This window comes from Denticeps clupeoides, chromosome 1 (genome assembly GCF_900700375.1).
Source record: "Denticeps clupeoides chromosome 1, fDenClu1.1, whole genome shotgun sequence".
NCBI lineage: Eukaryota > Metazoa > Chordata > Actinopteri > Clupeiformes > Denticipitidae > Denticeps > Denticeps clupeoides.
Genome location: NC_041707.1, coordinates 41,227,665 through 41,253,020, shown reverse-complemented (window position 1 = coordinate 41,253,020; position 25,356 = coordinate 41,227,665). Strand labels below are relative to the sequence as shown.

General features: G+C 48.8%; 1 protein-coding gene across 2 annotated transcripts; it reads left to right on the top strand.

Annotated features, from left to right (window-relative positions):
- Positions 1-1,840: 1,840 nt before the first annotated feature.
- Positions 1,841-24,425, top strand: pacs1 (phosphofurin acidic cluster sorting protein 1). Of its 2 annotated transcripts, none has more exons than XM_028984931.1 (24): positions 1,841-2,084; positions 13,676-13,763; positions 13,929-14,018; positions 15,387-15,512; positions 15,663-15,807; positions 16,230-16,321; positions 16,433-16,510; positions 16,637-16,696; positions 17,022-17,182; positions 18,412-18,505; positions 18,965-19,045; positions 19,128-19,246; positions 19,335-19,467; positions 20,328-20,432; positions 20,832-20,938; positions 21,012-21,166; positions 21,304-21,414; positions 21,548-21,650; positions 21,910-21,952; positions 22,045-22,087; positions 22,189-22,324; positions 22,936-23,174; positions 23,571-23,690; positions 24,001-24,425. In XM_028984931.1, the coding sequence occupies exons 1-24, from the start codon at positions 1,939-1,941 to the stop codon at positions 24,117-24,119; spliced, it is 2,694 nt and encodes an 897-aa protein (XP_028840764.1). In that variant the 5' UTR covers positions 1,841-1,938; the 3' UTR covers positions 24,120-24,425. The 2 variants fall into 2 exon arrangements, with proteins under 2 accessions (XP_028840764.1, XP_028840756.1); XM_028984923.1 differs by having other exon boundaries at positions 18,962-19,045.
- The last annotated feature ends 931 nt before the right edge of the window (positions 24,426-25,356 follow it).

Sequence of the window (25,356 nt, the reverse complement as noted above, 5' to 3'; positions counted from 1 at the left end):
AATGCGCCTTGTTCAGAACGGGGCTGGTTTTGACGACAAATGAAGGGTCTGAACGATGAGAAATGTCATTCCAAGCCTATATTTAAAAAAGAAAACTGCAACTTTGGAAGCATTTCAACCATGCCCGTGTTTTAATGAACGGAGGGGGGGAGATTTGTCATCTGCGCGGGAAATGACGCCCGTTTCCCGCCAGTTCGGTGATTCATGGCTCCACCGTCATAACGCGACATAGCAGGAAAAGCAGAACATTCCAACGTTTCAGCATTCGCGATATAGGCCAGCATCTTGTTATAAGAGCGAGTTCATGTATAAATGGATGAATACGTGGTCCGTATTAACATGGTATAAACCCGATAACTGGACACGTGGATCCCGTGCGTCAAAATTCGAAATCTCGCGGTATTCGGCGTGACTCGTATCCTTCTGTGCGTGTGTGCGTGTGTGTGTGTGTGTGTGTGTTGCGACTGAAATGCCTGAAGGACGAGAAACTAAGTAAAAAAAACAAAAAACACACAGATCTCTTGTACATGTGGAAGTATAACGCAACAGCTTTAATAAAAGAGGAAAGAATGAAATATGACATTCAGATGTGTGGACTGGGTCTGCTTTGGACACCCATGTACATTAAAAGGACATTTGGATACGTGCATTCCACGAACCCTGTATTGTGTGTATTAATTTACTACTATTTATCTTACACACACACACACACACACACACACACACACACTATGGCAAGCCGTTTCATTCTTCAACGTGTCAAACACCAATGGTCATTACCTTATTTTACAAAGTTGCTAATATAAATTGGAAAATTCATTCTGTCGAGATTACACTAGTCATATTTTAGCCTTATTCTGGCTTCAGTTATCGAAAATTAAAGGCAGACCATGCTTCTGTGCCAGTATTTTCTGAGAATATCTTACAACCTACCTGTGTGTAAACCTGAACGCGTTGGACAAGCAAAGCGAATACACTGCAGCACAGCACCTGGTGACGTGGTGAAACGTGTCCTCTGTATTTAATCATCACCCTTGGTGAGCAGTGGGCACTATAACAGGGACCTCAGTGGTACCTTGGTGGATCGGAATTCGAACCCAAACCTAATTTTTATACATCCCAGTTAAATTTTTTTTTTTAATGAATGACAAGTAAAGATTATCCAGAACTGTTACACATACAGTACAGACCAAAATTTTGGACACACCTTCTCATTCAATGTGTTTTCTTTATTTTCATGACCATTTACGTTGGTAGATTCTCACTGAAGGCATCAAAACTATGAATGAACACATGTGGAGTTACGTTCTTAACAAAAAAAGGTGAAATAAGTGAAAACATGTTTTATATTCTAGTTTCTTTGCTCTGGTTACTGCTTTACACACTCTTGGCATTCTCTCGATGAGCTTCAAGAGGTCGTCACCTGAAATGGTTCTCCAACAGTCTTGAAGGAGTTCCCAGAGGTGTTTAGCACTTGTTGGTCCAGCTCACCCCAAACCATCTGGATTGGGTTCAGGTCCGGTGACTGTGGAGGTCAGGTCTCCACTTTTTGTTAAGTACAGAACTCCACATGTGTTCATTCATAGTTTTGATGCCTTCAGTGAGAATCTACCAACGTAAATGGTCGTGAAGATAAAGAAAACGCGAGAAGGTGAGAAGGTGTCCAGACTCTTGGCCTGTATTATCTGCGAAATTTAATTGTTACTTATTAAAAAAAAAAAATAATAATAATTGCGAATTAAACGATCACCGGCTTGCCACAGTGAGAGTGAGTGAGAGAGTGAGTGAGAGAGAGAGAGACGCTGTACGTCTTTAACGGGAGGCGGCGCTCTGCGCGCCTTTCCGCTTCCTGCGTGGGTAAACAGCGCGACGCGACGCGCAACGCGCCCGCCGCGTCCGCCGCCCCGACCCGCGGACCGAGACAAAGCGTCGCCCGGCATGGAGCGCGGCGGGCCCCCGCGGCCCGGAGGCGTCCCGTCGCCGCAGCCCGCCAAGCCGGTGGCCATCGCCTCCAACCGGCCGGTGCACATGAACCTGTACGCGACGTGGGAGGTGGACCGCTCGCTGCCGAGCTGCGTGCCCCGGTACGTGACGCGCGGGTTCCTGCGAGGGCGTGTGTGTGTGTGTGTGTGTGTGTGTGTGTGTGTGTGTGTGTCCACCACTTTAAAACACAAACAGAAGAAGAAGAGCCAAGTTCTCTCTGATCGGGTCGCCGTGGGTCTGGGTCATGTGACCTTGTGACCTCCACGGTGGTCCTGCGGGCTGACACGGGGATCGGAAGGTCCGGCGTGGGGTCCGGGGACCGGGGAGTGGCTGTTTCGGGGTTCTGGTCTTCTTGGTACGTGCTTGTGTGGTTGTGGTGGGGGACGCGGCTCGTTCCCGCAGCCGGAACCTGAACCTGAGCAGGAATCCTGTGCCGGAGTCAAGGGCCCTGAAAAAACCCCACGAAGCCCCGCGGCCCTGCGCAGGAGGCGAGCGGACGATTCCGAAGTTCCGTAACTTCTGACAGGCCACCAGTATCGGACTGAGGGCGGCGCACGTTCTTGTTGCAAACGGGCTTTTTGTCACCGTGGGCCTGGGGACACTGGTGGCTTTTATGTCTTCCTGCTTCGTCCCGTCCCCGCCTTTCTTCCTTTACTGTACTATGGAGCCCCGTGTGTGTGTGTGTGTGTGTGTGTGTGTGTACATTCAGCTCCAACACGACCCTCTTGCTTGGGCCAGAAAGGGTGTCGGTTGTGTTGATGGTGTGACGGGGACCGATGAGGACACGTTTATTCTTACCTATATTTACATTTACGGCATTTACCAGATGCCCTTATCCAGAGCGAGTTACAGGGACAGTCCCCCCCTGGAGACACTCAGGGTTACGTGTCCTGCTCAGGGACACGATGGTAGTAAGTGGGGTTTGAACCTGGGTCTTCTGGTTCATAGGCGAGTGTGTTACCCGCTATGCTACTATCGCCCTAGGGTGATATTTACCTAAATTCTTCTGCCGCACATGTGGCTAGATCAATCGATGAATAGACTGATTGATAAATCTCGTGGAATCCGCTGTCAGATGTCAGATGTTCCAGGAGCTCATGAAAGTGAAGTGACTGTCGTCAGTGTAGTGACTGTGTCTCCGTTGGCGAGCGGTGGGCGGCCATGACAGGGGCCCAGGGAGCGGTGTGTGGGGACGGTGCCTCGGTGCCACGTCGGATGGCCGGGATTCGAACCGGCAACTTCTCCGAACATGAGTCTGGTTCCTTACCGACTAGGCCGCTCGGCGATGCGAACTCTGCGGGAAGTGAACGGAGGCGGAGCCCAGCATCTGGAAGGCGACAGAATGTTACCGTATTGATGTCACGATACCGTGGAAGCCGCTTTTGCGTGTTCGCATCAGTGGCGGTGGTGGCCTAGCGGTTAAGGAAGCGGCCCCGTAATCAGAAGGTTGCCGGTTCGAATCCCGATCCGCCAAGGTGCCACTGAGGTCCCCACACACTGCTCACCAAGGGTGATGGTTAAATGCAGAGGACACATGTCACTGTGTCACCATGTGCTGTGCTGCAGTGTTTCTCGCACGGTTACGTTGCCATGTGATGACGAGTGTTGACGTTCCCGACGGCGGTTAATTAAGACTGTAGGAGTAATTAACTCTGGCGTCGGTGTTAATAACGGTCTTATCGGCACCCGTCACCGACTTTCCTCCGCGAACTCGGGCCTGTTGCCATGGTGACAACTGCACTTTTAGTTTGGACAGATTTCCGAGTTGGGCAGGTTCTCATTGCGGTGGTTTCGCTTTGGACTGCGTGTGGCGACGTTAAAAACGGACAAATTTTTAACAACAAGTCTGGTGTCGGAGGGAAAAATCCGTTAGTGGGACATTTATTACAATGTTAAAATAACGTTTGTTACCGGACCAGGACGGATTGTATGGGACACACGTTGTATAACTGTGTAGCTGAATGTAGCTGAAATGACAATAAGTCTCAACTTCAACACACACACACACACACATATATACACTCGTGTGTGCGGTTGTAGAACGTTATCTCTCGTGCTGTCACACGTGGAGCTGCTGATCCCGTCAAGCAGAACATCGTTTAAATGAGACGGTGGGAGATTTGGGCCACCGTCAAAATCTATCCATCACACACACACACACACACACACACACACACACACACACACACACACAGTTCTCAGTTCCTGCTGAAGAGATCAGATGGATCTTCAGATCATAACTCATAATTGCATTATTGAAGGAACTCTGTGTGTGTGTGTAAAGCGTTCTTTAGAATTGTTACTTCGTGTGTGCACATGTGTCCCCAGTAATCAGGATTTGTGTGTGTGTGTGTGTGTGTGTGTGTGTGTGTGATTAATCTCTGTAAAGTGACCTGGATGCTAATAAGCATCTCCAGTCACACTTCCTGTCCACTGTCTCCTGTCAGTCCGAGCCGCGTGTCGTGTTTGGAATAATGTAAATATTGTAAATAAACTCTCTTGTTCGTTTATTTAATCGTGTTCCCCAGCTGCCGGATTGAATAAAACATATTTTATGAGCCGTGCGGAATAGCGAGTCCAAAGTTTTCGGTTGTGTTGGTAGTGTAGTGAGAGTGACGGCAGGTTGTCCTGTTCAGTCTTGTTTTATATCTGTAGATATATATATTTCTCGCAGCCCGTCCTGAATAATGTTGCGTCATTTATTTTACATTTACGTTTATAGCATTTACTATACTCCCTTATCCAGAGCGATTTACAATCAGTAGTTACAGGGACAGTCCCCCCCTGGACACAATGGTAGTAAGTGGGATTTGAACCCGGGTCTTCTGGTTCATAGGCGAGTGTGTTACCTACTAGGCTACTACCACACTTTGGCTGTTATAAACGAACACCCCACTTATCTCAACAGCTCATTGTGAATCTGCTTTATTACAGATAATTATTATTATTATTGGTGTGTTAATCAGATCTATTCTGCTGAAACAGTTTATCTCTGATCCAGCCGTTCCTAAGCAACGTCAAGAAAACGGTGTAATAAGAGCCAATCAGAACGCGCGGTGAGAAGACGCTCCGCCGAGGGAGGACGGCATTCCTCGCGCTGTCTCCTGTCCAGGACTCGTCATGAATGAAAAACTGTGTCTGGCGAGAGAGAGAGAGAGAGAGAGAGAAGAGCAGCACTTTAATACACAGATGGTTCATGCCAGCCTGAGGGAGAAGACACACACACACACACACACACACACACACACACACAGTCTTTACAACTTGATTCAGCCCCTGCTTCACTTTTCCTACTAAAATCCTCTCCGCCAGTGGACTCCGGGACCCTGGAGGCCATCGCTCAGCTGACAGCCACGAAGTGTTGGGGTTTATACACACACACACACACACACACACACACACACATATACACACACACACACACACTGAGAGGATTGTAGGAGAACCGGGAACCGGCAGCTCGGTTTAATGGGCCCAGTAGATGAAGAGAGGATGATGGGATTCTGGGGGGCGGGGAGTTGTCCCTTTCTTGCCCGTGTTCGGTTTAAACGAGCAGAAAGAGCACGAAGCGGCGAATCAGAGGGGCTGATGGGATTTGACCTTGGCTCGACCTTGCTGGCAGAGGCCCCGGAGAAAGGGCCCATTGTTCGCCGTCTTATCGTCTGTCGCCACGCGACCCTCAGGACGCGGGCGCGCCGCAGGTTGCCCGGAACGTCCGACTCAGATTCTTCTTAATTCCGTTTTCGGGTGATCTTCTAGATTGTACTATTTATGACAAACAACTGAATACAAAACCCACGTTGGTTCTGCAAGAACTCCATTTTGCTCGGCTGCTAAAGCCTTTGGTGTCTTGCTTCGTAGCGGACTGTCTGTCCCGTGTAACGGGCGGAGTGCCGGAAGGCTCCGGAGAGATATCGCAGGTGGCCGTCCTCCAATGTTGTTCGCGTGTTCGTGAAAGCGGTAGTTTTATTTTTTTGTCATTGTGAAACGGTGAAATGTGTCCCCTGGTTCTGTGAAGGTCCTGGTGCTCTCAGAAAAAGGTTATTTCACTGGTGACCGGACTCGTTACGGATCCTTCACAGCGTTTCAGCCCGTCCAGGGGTTCAAAGAGGCTCAGACGGGGGGCGACCGGGAGATAATCTGCTCTTTTATTTCTCAGTCAGGAAATAAAAAGTGCTTTTCTCATTACTTCAGTCGGGCAGATGACTCAAGTCTCGAGTGTGTGGGGTTTGTCTCTTCTTTTCAAGGATGAATTGTAAAATCCAACAAAATGCCGCTGTGCTCATTTTTTTTTTTTTTTTTTTTTTTAACATGTTTAGAAATGAATGTGTCAATTTGGACAATTTAATGAAGCAACAATGAGAAAATGAACCAAGTTCATTTTAAAATTCGTTTGCACTAGTGTGACCGTGGAGCCATCATCCGGCTCCTCGCGGTTCGTACGTCAGACGTTGGCTGGTGGGACCTGCCGCGTCCCCCGCGTGAGGTGGCGACTCATTAGATGATGACGACGATGCTCTCCTCCCGGCGCCGTGGGAATCGTCCCATCACGGGATGTTTACCCCGTTTACTAGTTTAATTGGTCCGTTTTTCAGAGCCAGATGGACCCTCGTTCCGGAGAGGGGTCTGTTTACCTGCGGGGTGTTTCGTCCAAACCCCCGCCGGTGAGGCTGTAAGCGTGAGGGGTGTTAAACGGGCTCTAAAATTACTGCCGTGTGTCATCTGTTTGCTTGATTTTTATTTTGTGCGAGGTGTGTGTGCGCGTGTGTGTGTGCGTGCGTGCACAGTTCAAAAGCCTGCTGCTTTGGAGTTGATGAGGACTGACACACACCATCAACAGAATTCTGGGTTTGCCGGTGGAACGTTCCGGTGAACAGTCCTGTATGACTTGGGCTTAGGACATGTCTGATGGAGTCAATTCCGACCTGCGGAACGTTAAACAGTATCAAGCGGACGCCAGTGGAACCACAATCGGATGCAACTGTAAAAAAGACCATGTGGTGTGAGAGAGAACAGAGTGTGTAGAAAAACTCTCTGCACACAAAGCACTGTATTCAACCACTCCAACTTGATGTTACCTGGCAGAAAGAGGTTAAAAATGAACAGTTTCTAATTTATTAACACCGGTAAATAATTATTGTAGTTACATGTGAATATTGAATGTAAAAAGGTACCAAGGTTACAGAGAAAATAAAATGAGAAGAAAGAGTAAAGAGGGAGAAGAGAAAGAGAGGGGGAGAGAAAGGCTCAGAAGCCTTCCGGCTTCCGATGGAAAACCCCCTGAGCAAGAAAGCTCAGAGGTCTCTTTTTCCACATGTGAGCAGACCTTTATACCCCTGGCCTACAGGAAGTTGTCACTGGCCAATCAGAACCTGTTGTTTCTGATGTCACGCCCCCCGTGCCTCCCATTTGGGGAAGACAAAGAGAGTGGGCGGTCCTGACGGCTGACACTTCACACGTTGCAGTCAGACAAAAGCATGTAAAACAGAGGTGCCGAATCTTCACGCACAACCACCGGCACAGGAAGCTCACACATCTTCTTGTATACAGCTGCTATGCAAGACAAAAGCATGGTCCTGTGACACCCAATCTTACACAACTACAAGACAGGCATGGCGTTCATTTGGAACCTCCGCGTGGACGATGACTAAGTCCCACCCGGACCGGCCGCCACAGTCATGACCGGCACTACTTTTTAACCCAGATTTTCATACCGAGCAACGCTATTGTGATAAAATCAATTGCGCTCGGCGCTGCATCAATGCAGAATTGTCCGCGTCTGCATGGCGATGCATCAATTATGAGATTAATATGCAGAAGATTCCATGGAGCCGTTTTCAACTGCATTGATGTTTGTGATCCCAGCACACCAGTCGTTGTGCGTTGCTCTCAGGAACGTACATCGTTCCTAGTAATGGAAACGCGGACCACGATGTGGGTCCACAGTCACTTTTATCTTGAGACAAATTTGTTTGGTGACCAGTACGTCCAGGAAGAGGCCGAGACGTCCTTTAATCAAAAACCCCGGGCGGAGATATCTGGCTTTTTTAATCTTTTGTTTGATCACGCTTATTTACTCTTCTTGCACCAGGCTACTGTGGTTGCATAGATACCCTCAGTCAGAAGCCAATCAGAATGGAGCGTTCATCCAGGCCGCAGCGTCCCATTCAAAGTTGACCCCTGGCACTCCTTGACGCCCAAGCCTCTTTTGCACACTTGTATTTGTAATTGGTTTAAATATTAATGCTTTGGTCTTAAGAATTAGTTGCGATTGGTCCCCTGTGTTTCATTGCTCATATCAGAACCCTGCTCTCCTTGCGAGATAAGCAGCCGGCGGTGAGGGTGATGTGGATGGCCGCTTGGCTGGGTGGAGACGGTTTGGGGTCAGAGGTCCTCGTAAGGCCCTCGCTTTTAGCCCTGTTCGTAGCTGTATGGGATTGTGGCTTTCAGAGGAGCTTTGGACCAAAGTCAAGTGACTGGATCAGAGAGCGGGGGAATTCAGAGGCCCTTTTCTGTCTGTCTGTCTCTGTGTTTGTGATGAACAGTGACCCAAATCTGAGTCCTTCTTTGTCCCTTACGAGGCCAGCGTGCATTTCAGTGACTTTTAAAGCAACTGTGTGTGTGTGTGTGTGAGAGAGAGCACTGCAGCAAGACTAACGTAGTGCCGTTTCATGATAATGTATTTCACTGCCGACTTCAGCAGCAACAACGTAGATGGACACGAATTCAGTTCTGTAGTGTCAGGATCTTGCAGTTGTTCCCACTAATGGGAACTAATGTTCAATAATTCACCAGTTCCCCCATCAGAACTCTGGAATTAAAGCACCTGATAACCTGCATGTTGGTGTTGGTAGTGGGCGTGGTCACGTTCGCTAGGAATTAAAGCGCCTGATAACCTGCATGTTGGTGTTGGTAGTGGGCGTGGTCACGTTCGCTAGGAATTAAAGCGCCTGATAACCTGCATGTTTGTGTTGGTAGTGGGCGTGGTCACGTTCGCTAGGAATTAAAGCGCCTGATAACCTGCATGTTGGTGTTGGTAGTGGGCGTGGTCACGTTCGCTAGGAATTAAAGCGCCTGATAACCTGCATGTTGGTCTCGGTAGTGGGCGTGGTCACGTTCACTAGGAATTAAAGCGCCTGATAACCTGCATGTTGGTAGTGGGCGTGGTCACGTTCGCTGGAATTAAAGGGCGTGGTCACGTTTGTGTACAAGGGGTATTAGGAGTGTGGAGAACGGAGGGAAACGGAGGAGAGAGGGAGGGGGTGGATGCTGCGCTAAATATGACCGTGTCACGTATTGACAGGAGGGGGTGTCAGTCATGCCTCATGCCTACAGGCTCCTCCCCTTTTTACACTTTGTTCATGTTCTGGGTGGGTTGCTACTGCTTGCCACTGTAATTCGGATGTTTTCTTCAAGTTGGATGTTACGTATAAAGACGTAAAGTAGAAACTCTGATATCGGACCAGAGTGTTGGTTATCCGGACGCGGGGCGTGTGTTAATGCAGGGCCTTAACGGGGCCCAGAGGAACTGAGATAAAGACAGAAGTGCGGGAGAAAATGGGAATCGAGAATGGAGATGTGAGCCCAGGGGATTGTGGGATTGGGTTGGGCCGCGGGGGGGGGGTTGGGCGGCGTGTTACAATCGAAAGCCAATCGTGTCTTAGCGGCTGACGAGATTGCGGGAGTCGGGTAGAAAATTGCCTCCTCCGAGCCGAGGGAACACGGCACGTCAGAGAGGGAGAGGCGAGGTCACGTGACCCGAATCTGTTACCAAGGTAACTTCAGGTAGAGCATTTATTTTATTTCTGTAGTAGATACTACCTGACGACTCGGGACCAATCGGAGCACAGCAGGGCCGCATTGCGCTGAGGCCTGATTACATCAACATCAGCCAACAGGGAAGTTACGTCACGAACTCTCACTTCCTGTGGGTTGAGTGAGGAACAGAGGAAGCTCGGCTGTGTGTGCATTTTCGATGGTGCCTGGACCCTGTGGTTGCATTTAAGATTAGTGGCAGCATTTTCTCTTCCAGGGGTCAGAGGTTAAAAGTACAACATCATCCAAAGCAGCATCGTTTCTGGCTCCATCTTTGACCGCAGCCTTGTGTGTGTGTGTGTGTGTGTGTGTGAGAGAGATTTTATCATCTGCCCCGAGGCTTCCTGAATGACATTTCTGCTCAAGAGAGCTGCCACATTCATGTGTGAAGAACTGCCACCGCTGCCCCTGCCTGTCTCCACAAATCCTGGAGGCTGTAAATGAAGCCGAGGAGTGGAGTGCTTTACGACCCCAGGGTGACCCCTTGTCTGGGCCTGGTCTGACGAGGCTCGATTTATGACTGTTCTAAATTCTACGTCTAAATTTTGTTTATCCCACCAGTTCAGGCTCCATTCAGTGCTTTACAGGACGTAATATATATATATAACAATCAAAATAGTTTTAAATGTCAGATCACGTGCTAATTAGATTAGATTCAACTTTATTGTCATTACACATGTACAAGTACAGGGCAACGAAATGTAGTTAGGTCAGTGCATTGATTATATGCAAACATGTGCAAACATGGGTAGTACAGTGATTATCAGGAGTGTATGGGGGGGGGGCAGAGGAGTTCAGCAAGGAGACCACTCTGGGAAGTCTGCTGGTTCTTGTCCGTGGTAGCCTGAAGCGTCTGCCTGAAGGCAGGAGAGAGAACAGTTCGTGGGCCGGGTGGGAGGAGTCCTTAAGAATACTGCGAGCGCGACGCAGGCAGTGCTTCCTCTGGATGTCCTCGATGGATGGAAGTGGAGTCCCTGTGATGCGCTGGGCAGTTTTCACCACCCGCTGCATCGCATTACGCTCAGCAACAGTGCAGCTTCCATACAACACTGTGGCGTAGAACCCATTTATGCTCTTAAATTCTAGTTCTGTCAAAGTTACTCTGCTCTGACAGCCATGTGCAAGAGCGCATGTAAATGTGGGAGAACAGCGACTTATTATCATCTTATTATCATCATAGCGGTTAAGGAAATGGCCCCGTAATACGAAGGTTGCCGGTTCGAATCCCGATCCGCCGAGGTGCCACACGCTGCTCCTCGGGAGCCTGTCATGGTGCCCACTGCTCACCAAGGATGATGGTTAAATACAGAGGACACATTTCATTGTGTCACCGTGTGCTGCGCTGCTGTGTATCACAATGACAGTCACTTCAGGTTCATTAAATCCCTTTACCGCCTGTGGAAACGATGAACCGTGTTGTCGGTGTGGCCGGGATTATGCGGCAGCGCTTGATACGTTAATGAGATTTCCGCGGAAATCCAATCATGCCTCCACGACGCCATCTGCTCGCCTCCGTCGACGCTCCAACTGGCATTGCTCCCCGGCGCGGCCCTCCGGAACGTTCCGAGCCCGGGCGGCAGCTGTCTCGCGTGGGTTTGGCCCCCGCGTTTACGCTCCGTGCTGTTTCTGGCGTGGAGGGAACACGCGAGTGACGTGATTTCTGAGTGTTGCGGTCAGACGTTAAAAAAAACAAAAAAACCTCCTTAATAATTCAGCGCTTTTGACCTTCAGGCTTATAGACTGTCCAGACATGGCATTTCGTGGCGTCTAGACCAGCGCCACCCCTCCTCCGTGTGTGCACGAGTGTCCCTGCGTCCAGAGACGTTCGTTCGTCAATCCGTGGGGATGTTCTGGGCATCGGGGCTGTGTGCACAAGTGAGCGTTTGTAACTGGTTAAAATATTATTGCTTCAGCCTCAAGAATTAGTTGCGATTAATCGCAAAACCTCCCCTGTGTTTCAGTGCTCATATCAGAACCCTGAGGGTGATGTGGATGGCCGCTTGACTGGGTGGAGACTGTTTGGGGGTCAGAGGTCGCCGTGAGGCTCTGGCTTTTAGCCCTGTTGGTTGCCGTGGCAGCGTCAGCAGTACGGGATTGTGGCTTTCAGAGGAGCTTTGGCGCAAAGTCGAGTGACAGGATCAGAGAGCGGGGGAATTCAGAGGCCTTTTTCTGTCATTTAAAAAAAAAAAATAGTCTCACAGGCCACCACTTTTCTGAGCTTTTTACGTAGTCAGTGTGCGGTTTCCAGCTACTAGTTACTGGTTCTACTGTAAATACCGTACAGTTGTAGTTAGTTTAGTTTAGTGTGTATATACATATGCATTTTTGTTTCTGTCTGTGTATTTCAATACACGGTATCCTGTGTATACTGTCGTATAAACCGATCTTGAATCTTGAACCTTCTAGGCTTGGAGGTATCAGACTACTCTTTTTCTGAGGAAGACTTTACTTTACTTAAAAGCTTCTTACAAGAGGAAGACATCAGCAATTCTTACAAAACTAACTTGTCAGGAATAGAACATCCTTGCAAGTTGTTAATATTGTGTGTGTGTGTGTGTGTGTGTGTTTGGTGTTGGACTCATCTGAAATACTTTTTGAACAAGTGGGTTTTCAGCTGCTTCTTAAAGGTGGTAGTAGTCTCGGCTAGTCGAATGGAGCAGGACAAGTTGTCCCACCAGCTGGGGACAACAAAGGAGAACAGATTTGTCTGGGATCGGAGACCCCGTGAAGAGGGGATTTTTAGTCTTAAAAAAAGTGGACGTTTGGGTTGAAAGAGTGGGCTGTTTGCATATTCGATATCACGCAGGGCGCAGCCTGTGAAATTTTTACTGAATTAAAAGCAACACAGCCTGTTATTTTACCGAATTAAATGTACATGCTGTTAAGCAACTTACTCCTCATGGCCAGCGTGTTTTTATATACTTTTCTGCGGTGTTGAATGCGATCACCTCACATTTTTCCGTATGACTATAATAAAACCGCCTTTCTGTCACTCGTGAAATGGAAGCAGAAATTCATTTTGACTGTAGAAAAAGAAACTTTTCATTGCACTGTTCAAATATAAACTAGCATTTAAACTAGTTCTTTAACTCGCCTCCATAATAGATATATAAACTTAACGCTAATTACAAATAGGGAGGAAAGGGACCCAGTTGCATGAGTTTAGCTTGAGATCGGTTGTTTCGCTCCGTTCGCAGAATGCGTCATGTTTTCTCCGTTCGGCAGAACGAGTATTTCTTATTGGCTGAGCAACCACTAAGGGTTCCTGCCAGTAGCAACAGTACAGTAGATTTACATTTACATCATTTACCAGACGCCCTTAACCAGAGCGACTTACAATCAGTAGTTACAGGGACAGTCCCCCCCTGGAGACACCCAGGGTTAAGTGTCCTGCTCAGGGACACAATGGTAGTAAGTGGGGTTTGAACCTGGCTCTTCTGGTTCATAATCGAGTGTATTATCCTCCAGGCTACTAAAACCCTTAGATAAGATGTTGTCAGGTTTAAAGTGGCATAAATGTCACTGTCAAAATATGAGCCAATCAGGGGTGGTAAGACCCAGGGTCAAACCCCACTTACTACCATCGTGTCCCTGAGCAAGACTCTTAACCCTGAGTGTCTCCAGGGGGGGACTGTCCCTGTAACTACTGATTGGATAAGGGCTCTGGATAAGGGCGTCTGGTAAATGCTGTAAATGTAAATCAGAGGGCGGGACAAGCGTCTAAAGAACATTCAGATTAAATGACTAATTAATGTCTGACGTTTACTTGACTGTAGATTAATTAGTACTGCATCTTAATGTCCATCGACCACGTCAAATGTCAGGTCTACATGGATCCTGAGGCAGCTAACGTATGCACGGGTCTGTGTTTTTGCAGGCTCTTTAATCTGACCTTGAAGAAGCTGGTGATGCTGAAGGAGCTGGATAAAGACCTCACCTCTGTGGTCATCGCCGTCAAGCTCCAGGTACAGAAGACCAGCCCAACCGTCCCTCCTCCTCCCGTTTATTTTCTTCCATAATGAATAAAACCCGCACCGCTCCTCCACTCCGTCTGCTGGAGGTGAGCGGGTCTCAGTAGCAAGTCGAGCTCCTCACCCGTCTTCTTCTTCTTTTTATCTCCCCTCCCTCAGGGGTCGAAGCGCATTTTGCGCTCAAACGAAATCCTCTTGTCGCCGGCGGGGCTGACGGAGACGGACCTGCAGCTCACCTTCTTGCTGCAGGTGAGTCGAAGCCTCCCGTTTCCCATCATGCATCACTCTACGGCGGCCTTTCTGCACGCACGCTGCGTACTGTCCCCATGCCTTTTATTATGCAACATTTACAGCATTTACCAGGCGCCCTTATCCCAGTAATTACAGGGACATTCCCCCCCTGGAGACACTCAGGGTTAAGTGTCCTGTTCAGGGACACTATGGTAGTAAGTGGGGTTTGAACCCGGGTCTTCTGGTTCATAGTAAGTAATTACAGGGACAGTCCCCCCCTGGAGACACTCAGGGTTAAGTGTCCTGCTCAGGGACACTATGGTAGTAAGTGGGGTTTGAACCCGGGTCTTCTGGTTCATAGTAAGTAATTACAGGGACAGTCCCCCCCTGGAGACACTCAGGGTGAAGTGTCCTGCTCAGGGACACTATGGTAGTAAGTGGGGTTTGAACCCGGGTCTTCTGGTTCATAGTAAGTAATTACAGGGACAGTCCCCCCATGGAGACACTCAGGGTGAAGTGTCCTGCTCAGGGACACGATGGTAGTAAGTGGGGTTTGAACCCGGGTCTTCTGGTTCATAGTAAGTAATTACAGGGACAGTCCCCCCCTGGAGACACTCAGGGTTAAGTGTCCTGCTCAGGGACACTATGGTAGTAAGTGGGGTTTGAACCCGGGTCTTCTGGTTCATAGTAAGTAATTACAGGGACAGTCCCCCCCTGGAGACACTCAGGGTGAAGTGTCCTGCTCAGGGACACTATGGTAGTAAGTGGGGTTTGAACCCGGGTCTTCTGGTTCATAGTAAGTAATTACAGGGACAGTCCCCCCATGGAGACACTCAGGGTGAAGTGTCCTGCTCAGGGACACGATGGTAGTAAGTGGGGTTTGAACCCGGGTCTTCTGGTTCATAGTAAGTAATTACAGGGACAGTCCCCCCCTGGAGACACTCAGGGTTAAGTGTCCTGCTCAGGGACACTATGGTAGTAAGTGGGGTTTGAACCCGGGTCTTCTGGTTCATAGTAAGTAATTACAGGGACAGTCCCCCCCTGGAGACACTCAGGGTGAAGTGTCCTTCTCAGGGACACGATGGTAGTAAGTGGGGTTTGAACCCGGGTCTTCTGGTTCATAGTAAGTAATTACAGGGACAGTCCCCCCATGGAGACACTCAGGGTGAAGTGTCCTGCTCAGGGACACGATGGTAGTAAGTGGGGTTTGAACCCGGGTCCTCTGGTTCATAGGCGAGTGTGTCACCCACTTGACTCTCACACGATGCCCGACCTTCATGGACTCCTTTTCCTCGGAAGCTACTGTCCCGCACATCGGACGGTCTGGATCCTGCCCTCACCTGCTTTGACCGTCTCCATCGCTGAGCCGTGTGCTTCTGTTCGCAGTACCCGCACTTCCTGAAGCGAGACGCCAACAAGCTGCAGATCATGCTGCAGCGCCGCAAGCGCTACAAGAACCGCACCATCCTGGGGTACAAGACGCTGGCGCTGGGCCTCATCAACATGGCCGAGGTCGGAGCTCTCCATCAAAAATTCAGACCAATTAACATCTTGCCCTGTTATGAATTGAAATAGTTTTCATGTTCTTCGTTAGTCGTGTGGGTAAGATTTGGTAAGAGTTGAGGGTTGTATTTTTTCCGTGTGCTTGCTTGTGTCGGGCAGGTGATGCAGCACCCATCTGAAGGGGCGCAGGTGCTGGGGCTGCACAGCCAGCTGAAGGAGGCGTCGGTGCCGGTGGCCGAGGTGCGGGTGTACTCCCTCTCCAGCCAGCCCATCGACTACGAGGGGCCCAAAGCCAAGATGTCCGGTGAGGGGCCGTCAGGACTCGTTCACGATACCAGCGTTCTCTCAGCTGCTCAGATGAGGCTACGAAAACGTGGCATGCACCACTTTTTTATCTCCATCAATATAATCGACCGTGTTCTGCACTGCATCGATGCAGAATCGTCGATTCAGGCACTTCGTACGTGCCGTCTTGTGGTCTCCAGCGGTTGGTGTTTCGCTCTTTTGTTGAGGGGGTGAAGTGAAATATTGATTTTCTTATTCTATTTTATTGGATTAGAACTAGTAAGTTCCACAATGGAATAAAGAAAAGAAAAGCGGGACCCTCCCACTGCTGAACTCTTCCGGAATAGGCCCCTCGCTGAACTGTGGGCGGAGTCTGCACCGCGAAATACTCTGTTACCTGCTGATTCAAAAATGGACGTCTCGACCTCTGACCTGTTCCAGATCGCTCTCCAGACATGGACAACTACTCCGAGGAGGAGGAGGAGAGCTACTCGTCAGAGCAGGAGGGTAGTGACGACCCAGTGCACGGCCAGGTAGGGTGATTTCCAGCGTGACCTGGCTGGGGTTCCTGGCTCGGGAAAGAACCTTCTGGCTGAGTGGGTAACACGTCCCACTGTGTGTGTGTGTGTGTGTGTGTGTTGCAGTACCTGTATGAAGAGGAAGATGAAGTGAGGAAGAAGAAGGCACGACGCAAACTCACCCCGAATGCGTCAATAACCAGAGTGAGTCTCTGAACTCTCCTCTCCCATCTGTCTTTATAATCCACTTTTCTGCTGCGCTGCTCACAAAACACACATGGCGTGTGTGTGTGTGTGTGTGTGTTTCTCTTTTCTTTCCCCTGCACCCAGCAACCGAATATCAAGCAGAAGTTTGTTGCTTTACTGAAGAGGTTTAAAGTGTCGGATGAGGTACAGACTCTAATACACACATTCACACGTTTTCTTGGTTTTTACCCTGTTTTCCATTCGAATGGTCGAGTGGTACAATGAATGTACATTATCTCTCTCACACACACACACACACACCTTCTGTGAATATGGGTTGGTTTAGTTTGACATGATTGATGATGAAGTTTATTATCATGGTCCTCACAGAGACTCACAGTGCGAGAGGGTGTGTGATTACCGGGGACGTGGTGTAAATGTGACCAAAAATGTTATTCCAGTCATGTGATTGTATGTTTGGAAATGTGTGTGTGTGTGTGTGTGTGTTTGTGTGTGTGTGTGTGTACAGGTGGGATTCGGCCTGGAGCATGTGTCTCGTGAACAGATCCAGGAGGTGGAGGAGGATCTGGACGAGCTCTACGACAGTCTGGAGCTCTACAACCCCAGCGACAGTGGACCAGAGATGGAGGAGACTGACAGCATCCTGAGTACCCCCAAACCTAAACTGAGGTACACGCACTCACACACACACACACACACACACACACACACATGCACTCACAGCAGGTCCCTTCTCTCCCAACTGTCTGAGTGCTTTATATTTGTCTTCACAAACACACACACACACATTCCTCATATATTCATGTTTGGGTTGCTTCTGTAAACGTCTTGACGACACAAAGCAAAGACCACTGTCAGAGAGTGTGTGTGTGTGTGTGTGTGTGTGTGTGTGTGTGTGTGTGTGTGTGTGTGTGTGTGTGTGTGTGTGTGTGTGTGTGAGGCAGAATTTAAAAGCGCGTGATGAGCAGTCGCTGTGGGGATGGGTGCTGAATACAGATCAGGCTGCTGTGGGGGGCGGGGGGTGCAGCAGCAGCGCCCCCTGCTGCCCGTCGTGCCGCCGCACAAAAACTCCCATCGGCAGACCAGTCTGCTTAATGACGAGGCGTGACAGAAAATCGATTCTGCCTCTTCGCAATGCTGCCTTTGGTGATGCATTATGGATAAACTGGTATCCAGTTTTGATCACTGTGATCACCGGTGTTCCATTTTCTCCAGACAGCAGTCGTTTGCAATAAAGTTTTCTCTTTTATTTCAAAATATGCAGTTAATTTATTATAAAAATGTATTATTAAATTCCCACCCGTGGGAAATACACCGAAAGTAGAAAAAGGACATTTCACAATATTCACAATCTACCTCATTCCATTGATCAGAGTCGGGACTATTTCATCACACGAGTGTAAATGAGGAAACAGTCATGTCATCACATTTATACTTATCCAGAAATATATTGTGATATTTTATCGATAAAATTGCGTTTTTTTTTTTTTGTTTTTTTTTTCATTTTTATTATTACAAATTTAGTCCAAAATTCAGTCCTGAGTTTTTCATTCTTTGTCTGAATCCATAATTTGAGACACTCAGGGTTAAGTGTCTTGTTCAGGGACACGACTGTAGTAAGTGGGGTTTGAACCTGGGACTTTGTGGTCTTCTGATCACCCACATTTGTCACATCCACGAAAGGTGAATGGTGACAAGGACACAGATTTCAAGAAGACCGCTAACGATGTAAACCTAACGTATGAATCTGACTGTAAAGGCCAATCGTGGACGGGGATACTGGGTTCTGTCTTCCTGTAGATCTGTATAATCTGTCTACATGTTATTTACTTGTGCTATATGATATCTATTAACACTAAACACACATGCAATGTCTATATGTGTGTGTGTGTGTCCAGGCCATTTTTTGAGGGAATGTCCCAGTCCAGCTCCCAGACGGAGATCGGCAGCCTGAACAGTAAAGGAAGTCTGACCAGGGACCCTTTTAGTCCGGTAAGACTCTGTTTTGGGGGGGTGTGTGGGGACGGTACCTTAATCAAGGAGACCTCAGTGGGGACCTTCTGATTATGGGTCCGCTGCCTTACATTTACATTTATGGCATTTGGCAGACGCCCTGATCCAGAGCGACTTACAACGTGCTTCCATGTTACCATGGATGAAGTGGTCAGTTCTGGTTCACCAGGACCCCCAACTATGAATACAATCTTTTTATTCACTCTGTTCTAGTTTCTATACAGAAGAAGGTTACAAGTTCATCTAAATCTTCTCTAAAGAGGAAGGTCTTGAGCTGCTTGGCCACCATCATAACATGGCCAGTTATGCAACGCTGATTTAATTTGTTGGAACTGTAATGCCTGTAGTGACCATATGGAGGTCATGACCTGTGGAGGACCGGTAGAGGTCGTGAATCACTGGAGTCTCTGGAACATAAAATAAAATGTCCTGCAGCAGGGGGAGCAGCCGCCCTCAGACAAGATGAAGCGCTCGCGCAGTCACAACCTGGAGGAGGCGCAGCCCGACGTGGACAACCAGGTGAGGATGCAGCCACGCCCGGTCCCCGAACTGTCCAGCGGACCCTGAGGTGCCAATCTGCGTGTGTGTGTTTTGTGTGAAGGACCATGTCGAGTCCGAGTTGACGTCTGAAGGCCCCAGCATCACCGTCTCAGCGGCAGACAGGCAGAGGACTCCAATGAAGAGCAGCAAGAGCGAGGGCCAAACGGTGCCTTCACCCAGGTACACACACACACACACACACACACCTGATGACGAGCAGACAGATTTTTAACTGAGTAACTGAAGTGCGTGTGTGTGTGTGTTTCAGGCTGGACGGCGTTCACACGCCCCGTCAGAAACGCACCACTCCCATGAAGGAGCGACAGGCCTCCAAAGCCACGAGTGAAAGAGCCAACAGCTCCGACAGTGAGAGATCACCAGAGCTGGGCCACAACACTCAGGTAAGAGAAGAGAAGAGAAGAAAGAACTTTATTTATCCCGAGGGCAGCAAGAGGAACAAGAGGAATAAATTTCTATACAATAAGAATGGAAGAAAAAAGAATAGTACAATAGTGCAAATATCAAAAAATAGCTCGAACTCAATAACAATAATAATATAACTATATCCGTCGAAATGCAAGTGGCTATGCAAAGTGACATCGTGTTTGTGCAATGAATAAAGAGAGAGTAGCAGCGTGTGATGGGGGGGGGGGGGGTGAAACAAACATTCTAAAACATACAGGCGAGTAATATTGCACCATCTGAGTGAGAACAAAAAACAACATGGGTATTAACCCTGAGAAAGTCACCTACAGAGCGGTGGAAGAGTTGGACAGTCTAGTAGCCCCAGGTAGGAAGGACTTCCTGTGCCGGTCGGTTCTGCGTTTAGAGGCTCTGAGTCTTTTCCTGCGTGTGCTCCGATGGGCCATCGTGGAGGCATGTATGGGGTGAGAGGGGTGGTCCATGATACAGAGAAGCTTTTTCAGCATTCTTATCTCAGACTCCTCCGTCAGGGTCTCCAGTCTGACACCCAGGACAGAACCAGCCTTTTTGATCACTTTGTTCAGTCTATTTGCATCAGCTGTCTTCACCCCACTGCTGCAAAGAACACACACTCACACACACGTCCCTGTAACACACACTACTTTCACTATCAGTCCCCTCCTGTCCTCTCTCTTGTTCTAAATGTGGAGCTCTGAGACTCTAAATTGTTCATGACTGAGCTGCAGTATATATTATTGATGCTGCAACAAGTACATATAAATAAATTATACTGTTTGTGTGCGTGTGTGTGTGTGTGTGTGTGTGTGTGTGTGTGAAGTTGCTGAGGAAAGTTGTGTACGATCAGCTCAATCAGATCCTCCTGTCTGACACCGCCCTACCTGAGAGTCTCATCATGGTCAATGCCACCGACTGGCAGGGTCAGGTACGTGTGTGTCCGTACGTGCGCCCGTCTGCGATGTTTTAACGTTTGTTTGTTGACTGATGTGTACGTAGGAAAAGCAACGATGTGCTGAGATAAAGCCGTGTTTCCTGATCATGACCGTGGACATCCAGTGGTCACTGTGGGAACTGCAGTTAAAAAAACAAAAAAAACAACAACAATAATCACAACACTGTCACAAAAGCAGCAGAGTTGATAATTAGAGCTGGGAGGATGCAGGGTGGCAGCACAAACGTTCAGAAGCTGCTGGTATCCGGTACAGCAACTGTGGACCTGTGTGTGTGTGTGTGTATTTGTGAGTTTTGTGAGGTATTTACATACCTCTGTTTTGGTGTGTGTGTGTGTGTGTGTGTGTGTGTGTGTGTGTGTGTGTGTGCGCAGTACGTTGCCGAGCAGCTGCAGGTACACAGGCAGGCGGTGGTTTGCACATGCTCCAGCGCCGAGATCCAGGCTGTGATGTCCGCGGTCCTCACGCGCATCCAGAAGTTGTGAGTCTCCAGCCGCTCGTGTGCGCATTTCATCCAGTTCGCTAATTGCTCATCCTTCGCCTCCTCCCCGCAGCTGCAACTGCAACTCCTCCGTGCCCCGGCCGGTGAAGGTGGTGGCGGTGGGCGGGCAGGCCTACCTGACCGCCGTCCTGCAGTCCTTCGTCTCGCAGCTCGCCAACAAGACGTCCGATTGGCTCAACTACATGAGGTTCCTGGTGGTGCCCCTGGGTAAGCGCAGTATGAGCTGATCTTAGATCAGTATCCTGATATTTTAAGGCCTGAGAGACCAGAAGGATGTTGGAACCATTAATCATCATTTCACGCGTAGTTCCACTTGTCTGATCCCCTCTCTGTTTCTCTGTCAGGCTCCCATCCTGTTGCTAAGCACCTTGGAACCCTGGACAACCGGTACAGCTCCGCCTTCCAGGATGGAGCATGGAGGGAGCTGTTCAGCCGCACCGAGCCTCCCCAGAATGGTACACACGCCCAGCCACTCCGCAATCTACACACATTCTCTCACGCACACTTTTATATATATATATATATTCCATAGCAACCCAGTACCACACACGATGTTACTCTCACAAATACATTGTGTGTTGTGTGCAGATGTGGTGGACGTGGCCAGCAGGATCCACCAGTATGTCAGTGGAGCCACCATCACGCACCAGCTGCCCATTGCAGAAGCTATGCTTACCTGCAAACACAGAACGTGAGTCCACGCGGAAAAAACATGGGGATGGGTGAAGAAGGGGTGGGTCAACCAGCACAGGGACTAGACTTACTCGCAACCCTACACCTCAGCACCAAAAAGTTTTTTGTCTGTTGTCTTCCTCATAGTTATTATACGAAACCACTGTCTTGTGTAAATGTTTTATGAGGACCGGCAGAATGTCCCCAGATATACATACACACATTCTGCACTTCCACTGGGACTAACCCGTCTTCATCTTCTTCTGCTGATTCTGCAGGCGGGAGGAGGACTCGTACCAGAAGTTTATTCCTTTCATCGGGGTGAGTTCAGAACCTGTTCAGAACTGCTCCACAGGAGACAGAATCAGGCTGTGCAGCCCCATGCTCATTCCTTGTCATCTGTCCTCACACAGGTGGTGAAGGTGGGCTTGATCGAACCTGGGCAAATGTCTGCAGGTATGTGATTCTGGTTAACTGGATTAATTCCTGAACTGGCATAACCCAGCTAGCATATACGCGGTCCTCCGTTGACTTTTCTTTTTCCATTTTCTGGACAGACACAGACGAGGGTGTGTCCGTGAGCTTGGCTGTCCCCTCCACATCTCCGCCCTCCCACGGGTCACCTGCCAGCCTGAGAGAAACGGCCACGCCCCCGTCTTCTCCGTCTATGGGCTCAGTTCTGAGCGTCCAGGGGTACAGTGTGATTTTCTGATATACAGTACAGGCCAAAAGTCTGGACACCGTCTCATTCAATGTGTTTTCTTTATCTTCATGACCATTTACGTTGGTAGATTCTCACTGAAGGCATCAGAACTATGAATGAACACATGTGGAGTTCTGTACTTAACAAAAAAAGGTGAAACAACTGAAAACATGTTTTATATTCTAGTTCCTTTGCTCTGATTACTGCTTTGCTCACTCTTGGCATTCTCTCGATGGCTTCAAGAGGTCGTCACCTGAAATGCTTCTCCAACAGTCTTGAAGGAGTTCCCAGAGGTGTTTAGCACTTGTTGGTCCAGCTCACCCCAAACCATCTGGACTGAGTTCAGGTCCGGTGACTGTGGAGGTCAGGTCTCCACTTTTTGTTAAGTACGTAACTCCACGTGATCATTCATAGTTCTGATGCCTTCAGTGAGAATCTACCAACGTAACTGGTCATGAAGATAAAGAAAACACGTTGAACGAGAAGGTGTCAAGTACAGGGCAAAAAAACTTTGCCCTGTACTTTATATATTTATATCAGAAATATTATTTTTAGTGCATATATGACTAATCGATTAATAATGGATGATTAAATGTGACAGGAGTCCCAGCATGCCGCATGCCGTCGACGCAATCGGCCTGCAGGTGGACTACTGGCTGGTGTCGCTGCCAGAGAAGCGGCGCGAGGGCGAGCGCCGAGACACGGGCTGTAAGAACACACTGAAGTGCGCCTTCCGGAGCCTCCAGGTCACCCGCCTGCCACCGGGGGGCAGCAGTGAGGCGCAGGCGCAGGTCAGCACCATGGCCATGACTGTGGTGACCAAGGAGAAGAACAAGAAAGGTGACATGTTGTCATTTACCCTTCCTCTTATTAATTCTCGGCTGTGTTAACGTACAATTTCCTATTTTTTGGTCGATGATTATGTTATCGACATTTCAGGGCCATTCTGATGTTGAACTTTATTCTTTGACATCATTAGCAACATTTGATCCACTAAACCAAAAAGTTCTAAAAAAATTCCACCTTTTGGTTCTCCTCTGACTCTGCAGCTGCTGTTGTCCATTTCAGGCCACAAAAAAAAAAACAGATCGTCAGTCACTGTCACCTCATTTGCCAGTTGGCCCACGGTGGTCGAGCAAGCAATTACTGGCCTGTACGCGTTAAAAACGCGCTCTCCTCCTCCTCTCACACTCCAAAGGCTGACGCGTCTTCTCCATTTTCCATTTTTCCCTGCAGTGCCCACGATTTTCCTGGGGAAGAAGCCGAGGGAGAAGGAGGTGGACTCGAAGAGTCAGGTGTTCGAGGGCATCAGCCGCCTCATCTGCTCCGCCAAGCATCAGCCCACGATCCTCAAAGGTACGCGAGACCAGACCCAATCAACGGGGTGTTCTGCCCGGCATGACGTGCTGAACTTATTACTGGTTTTTAATGAATAATTCTTAATTATTATTAGTTCAAACACTAATAAAGGGAACTTTTTATCTGATCTGGTCACTAAATACCATTGCAGTAGGACTAGTAGATGAAATTGGAATGATATCTGTAACTTGGTCCTTAAACGAATTGATTTTATTTAATTACTATTTCTTTATTTTATTAAATCACTATTTATACCGGGAACATTGGTGTGTTCTGAGATGTGATTGGCTGTCTCTGTGCGTTCCAGTGTCCATAGACGGCGTGGAGTGGAACGACGTCAAGTTCTTCCAGCTGGCCGCCCAGTGGCCCACCCACGTCAAGTACCTGCCGGTGGGGCTCTTCGGCTACAGCAAGCCGCCTTCCTAGGAGCCCCGCCCGCTCCGCGGCATCCGAACGCAGCCTGCCATTCGCGCCGGCCCGGAACGCCCGCTAGCCAATCGCATTACAGCCGGGAAGGCGGGGCCTTCTTTAATATTGTTACTTTTGTTTACGGAGTGGCAGGTGGCAGTCGCATTTTATTTCCCTTACACAAGCGTGTGTGTGTGTGTGTGTGTGTGTGTGTGTGTGTGTGTGTGTGTGTGGGGCGCTAGTCACTTTAGTCTAAACAGCAGCCCTTTTGCTTGTATGAATTTTATTTTTTAAAGAAACAGGGCCTGCAGCACAAAAACAGAACCAAACTGCCAACATAACTACAGCGCATATTAAAATGTAAAAAAAAGCATGAACAAGGCTTAGTGCCAAGATTTGACCCTTTACACTGAAAGACCCGCATGTTCCGCTGCCGCAGAGAACACTTTAAGAACGAGTCGTTGCCCTACTGAAGTGCGTGCATCTCCGTTACGATCGTTACTGCAAGTGACCTTTTTTCCAGCTTTCATCGCTGACTTCTCTCTTCTTTTCTTGTTCTCGTTCTAACGTCCAAAGATTACGTTTCGTGGAGAATGTATTTCCGGTGGCGGCGTAGCGCAAGGGCTGAATCTGACTGTGGGACTCTTCACGTTCTGTTGGTTTTTATTGGCTCATGTAGCTTCCGTTTTCGTTTCTGTGTGTTGGTGGGGCGGGTTCGAAAGGGGCTGGTTCCCTATTGGCTGTCTCACTATGCACTTAACTCTCACCCTTCCAGAGCACAACGTTGCCATAGCGACTGGCCAGCCCCACCAGTCTCTCCCCTCCCCGGTCGCCAGGCAGCTTTTGGCGCGAGGCCGCGGTGTTCTGTTACATGTTTAGGGCCGCAAAATGTCAAATTTCTGAAGTGGTGTGAGTGAGTGGCGTTCTCGTGTGCATTTTTTGGGGGGAGGGGCTGTTTTTAAGTGGTCCATGTGAACTTTGGCCTTCGGCATTGGCGGCACAAAGCACTGCGACCTCCAGCGCCAAATCACCTTTAAAGCCAGCCCGAATGTATGCTCACCTCACTCGACAGTCCGGCTCGTGATGCAAATGCAACCTTTAATGTCAAAGGTCACTAGGGCGTGGCCTTGTGTTGACCACAGGGCGGCGCCGTCATTCGTGTGCAACGTTAAGTATTACCAATCTGATGGGTCATTTTGAGATTTTATTTAGTGTTATTTTTTTTATGTGTGGGACTGCTAGCTAGAATTAGAGA

Bases quoted from the DNA above. Each gene is read 5' to 3' on its own strand.
- pacs1 (XM_028984923.1), top strand. From the start codon at position 1,939: ATGGAGCGCGGCGGGCCCCCGCGGCCCGGAGGCGTCCCGTCGCCGCAG. The intron at 17,183-18,411 runs GTACACGCACTC...GTGTGTGTCCAG, and splicing joins ACCCCCAAACCTAAACTGAG to GCCATTTTTTGAGGGAATGT. The intron at 23,691-24,000 runs GTACGCGAGACC...TGTGCGTTCCAG, and splicing joins TCAGCCCACGATCCTCAAAG to TGTCCATAGACGGCGTGGAG.